Source organism: Salvelinus sp. IW2-2015, unplaced genomic scaffold (assembly GCF_002910315.2).
Source record: "Salvelinus sp. IW2-2015 unplaced genomic scaffold, ASM291031v2 Un_scaffold1352, whole genome shotgun sequence".
In the NCBI taxonomy this organism is placed as follows: Eukaryota; Metazoa; Chordata; class Actinopteri; order Salmoniformes; family Salmonidae; genus Salvelinus; species Salvelinus sp. IW2-2015.
In genome coordinates this window covers 259948-261922 of record NW_019942855.1, presented here as the reverse complement: position 1 = coordinate 261922, position 1975 = coordinate 259948, and the positions used below count along the sequence as shown (strand labels likewise).

The 1975-nt window shown below is 44.9% G+C and overlaps 1 protein-coding gene across 1 annotated transcript in view; it reads left to right on the top strand.

Annotated features, from left to right (window-relative positions):
• Positions 1–244: 244 nt before the first annotated feature.
• The window catches only part of LOC112070531 (coagulation factor V), a 17163-nt gene continuing 15432 nt past the window's right edge, over positions 245–1975 (top strand). Inside the window, exons 1-3 of the mRNA XM_024137956.2 lie at positions 245–317; positions 705–790; positions 997–1158. Of these exons, the coding sequence (XP_023993724.2) occupies positions 761–790; positions 997–1158 (192 nt within the window). The 5' untranslated portion in view covers positions 245–317; positions 705–760. The remainder of the gene's footprint in view (positions 318–704; positions 791–996; positions 1159–1975) is intronic.

Sequence of the window (1975 nt, the reverse complement as noted above, 5' to 3'; positions counted from 1 at the left end):
AACCCATGTAGGTACCACACCTCACAACCCATGTAGGTACCACACCTCACAACCCATGTAGGTACCACACCTCACAACCCATGTAGGTACCACACATAGTTACCTCACAACAGCTTTACTCAGTAGACTGAGACAGAAGTGTGAAATATGTTATTGGGAATGTCTTAGAATGACATTGTTGGTTATTTTTTGTGAAATGTGGACAATAAAAAAATAGAATGTAATTTTCTGAGATTACCTGGCAGGATGCATCCAGCCTCTGGGGTTAAGGTCGGGAAGAATAGACGATTCCCAGATCACGGCATCAGACCACATAGGTAAGCAAGTTTCAGCAATGCAAGAATGTTAACACAAGAATGTTACTACACACCTCTCCATCATGATAGCTGATGTGTGGCAAGCGTTTTGACAGAAAAAAGGTTGCTTCACATTGGTGGTGGAAGAGGTGAGTTGACCCTTGCTATGTAAAAGCACTTTAAACGCTTGAAAAGCATTATAAAAATCCAATAAATTATTATTATAAATTTATTTGAAGTCAGGAAGTTGGCTCATACACAGTATACGCATAAGTAAGCCTCTAGAATGGAGAAATGTTACCATGATGAATCGGTGACATACTGTTTATGAAAACACAGTATACTCTACTCTGTGTTAGGCCTGCATAGAGTTAGCCAGTGGGATTGAATGCATATATGTGTTGCCAGGTAACTGGGAGGCCAGGCTGGCGAGGCTGGAGCTATCTGGTTCTGTCAACGCCTGGATGGGCACGAATCAGAAATCATGGATCCAGGTTCAACACTAAACTTCCTGTTCTTCTATGAAAGATCTTTGTAGATTGAAAGGCCATCTGGTTTAGCTGCCCCTGTCTTTTGCATGGTTGGGGTCCATTCCATTTCAATTCAGTAGATTTATGTTTTCCTCAGTTCACTTCCTGAATTGACTGAATTGAAATGGACCTGGCCCCAACTCTGGTCTCCTGTTGTGTCTCCTATGTAGGTGGACCTCCAGAGACCCACTCTGCTCCATGGGATTCAGACCCAAGGTGCCAGAGCCTCTCTGGGCCTGAAGGACTACTTCATCGTGCACTTCACCCTCTCCTACAGCCTAGACCAGGAGACCTGGACTAACTACAGGGGGAACAGTACCACGCCATCCTACGTCAGTATCTTACATGTACCTTAACCATCTGTACCAGTACCTACTGGCTAGTACTGTACCCACAAAGCATGAGCTTAATTGTGTACCATACAAACCAGCAGTCAGTGAGAGCAGGTAGTGAGAGCAGATAGTGAGAGCAGGTAGTGAGAGCAGGTAGTGAGAGCAGATAGTGAGAGCAGATGGTGAGAGCAGGTAGTGAGAGCAGGTAGTGAGAGCAGGTAGTGAGAGCAGATAGTGAGAGCAGGTAGTGAGAGCAGGTAGTGAGAGCAGATAGTGAGAGCAGATAGTGAGAGCAGAGAGGCAGATAGTGAGAGCAGGTAGTGAGGGCAGGTTAGTGAGAGCAGGAGTGAGAGCAGGTAGTGAGAGCAGGTAGTGAGAGCAGGTGCATGTATCCTTTGTTACTGTAAATGTCATCAATGCTTAAAATATTCTGAGTAATTCTATGCATTACTGTGGTGTAGCTGTTCTTAGCCCCCTAAGGTGATGTCTGCCCCCATGCAAATATTCAATTAGCATAATACAAAAATTCCCATAAAAAGAGATATATGTTTTTTTTGCAATGGATGCGTCTCAATACATCTCATCCGCCCTATGTCTCGGAATACACCTCTGCTGTCTTCAACCAGGATCTCAGCGATCACTGCCTCATTGCCTGTGTCCGTAATGGGTCCGCGGTCAAACGACCACCCCTCATCACTGTCAAACGTCCCTAAAACACTTCAGCGAGCAGGCATTCTAATCAACTGGCCCAGGTATCCTGAAAGATATTGACCTCATTCCGTCAGTAGAGGATGCCTGGTTATTCTTTAAATGTGCT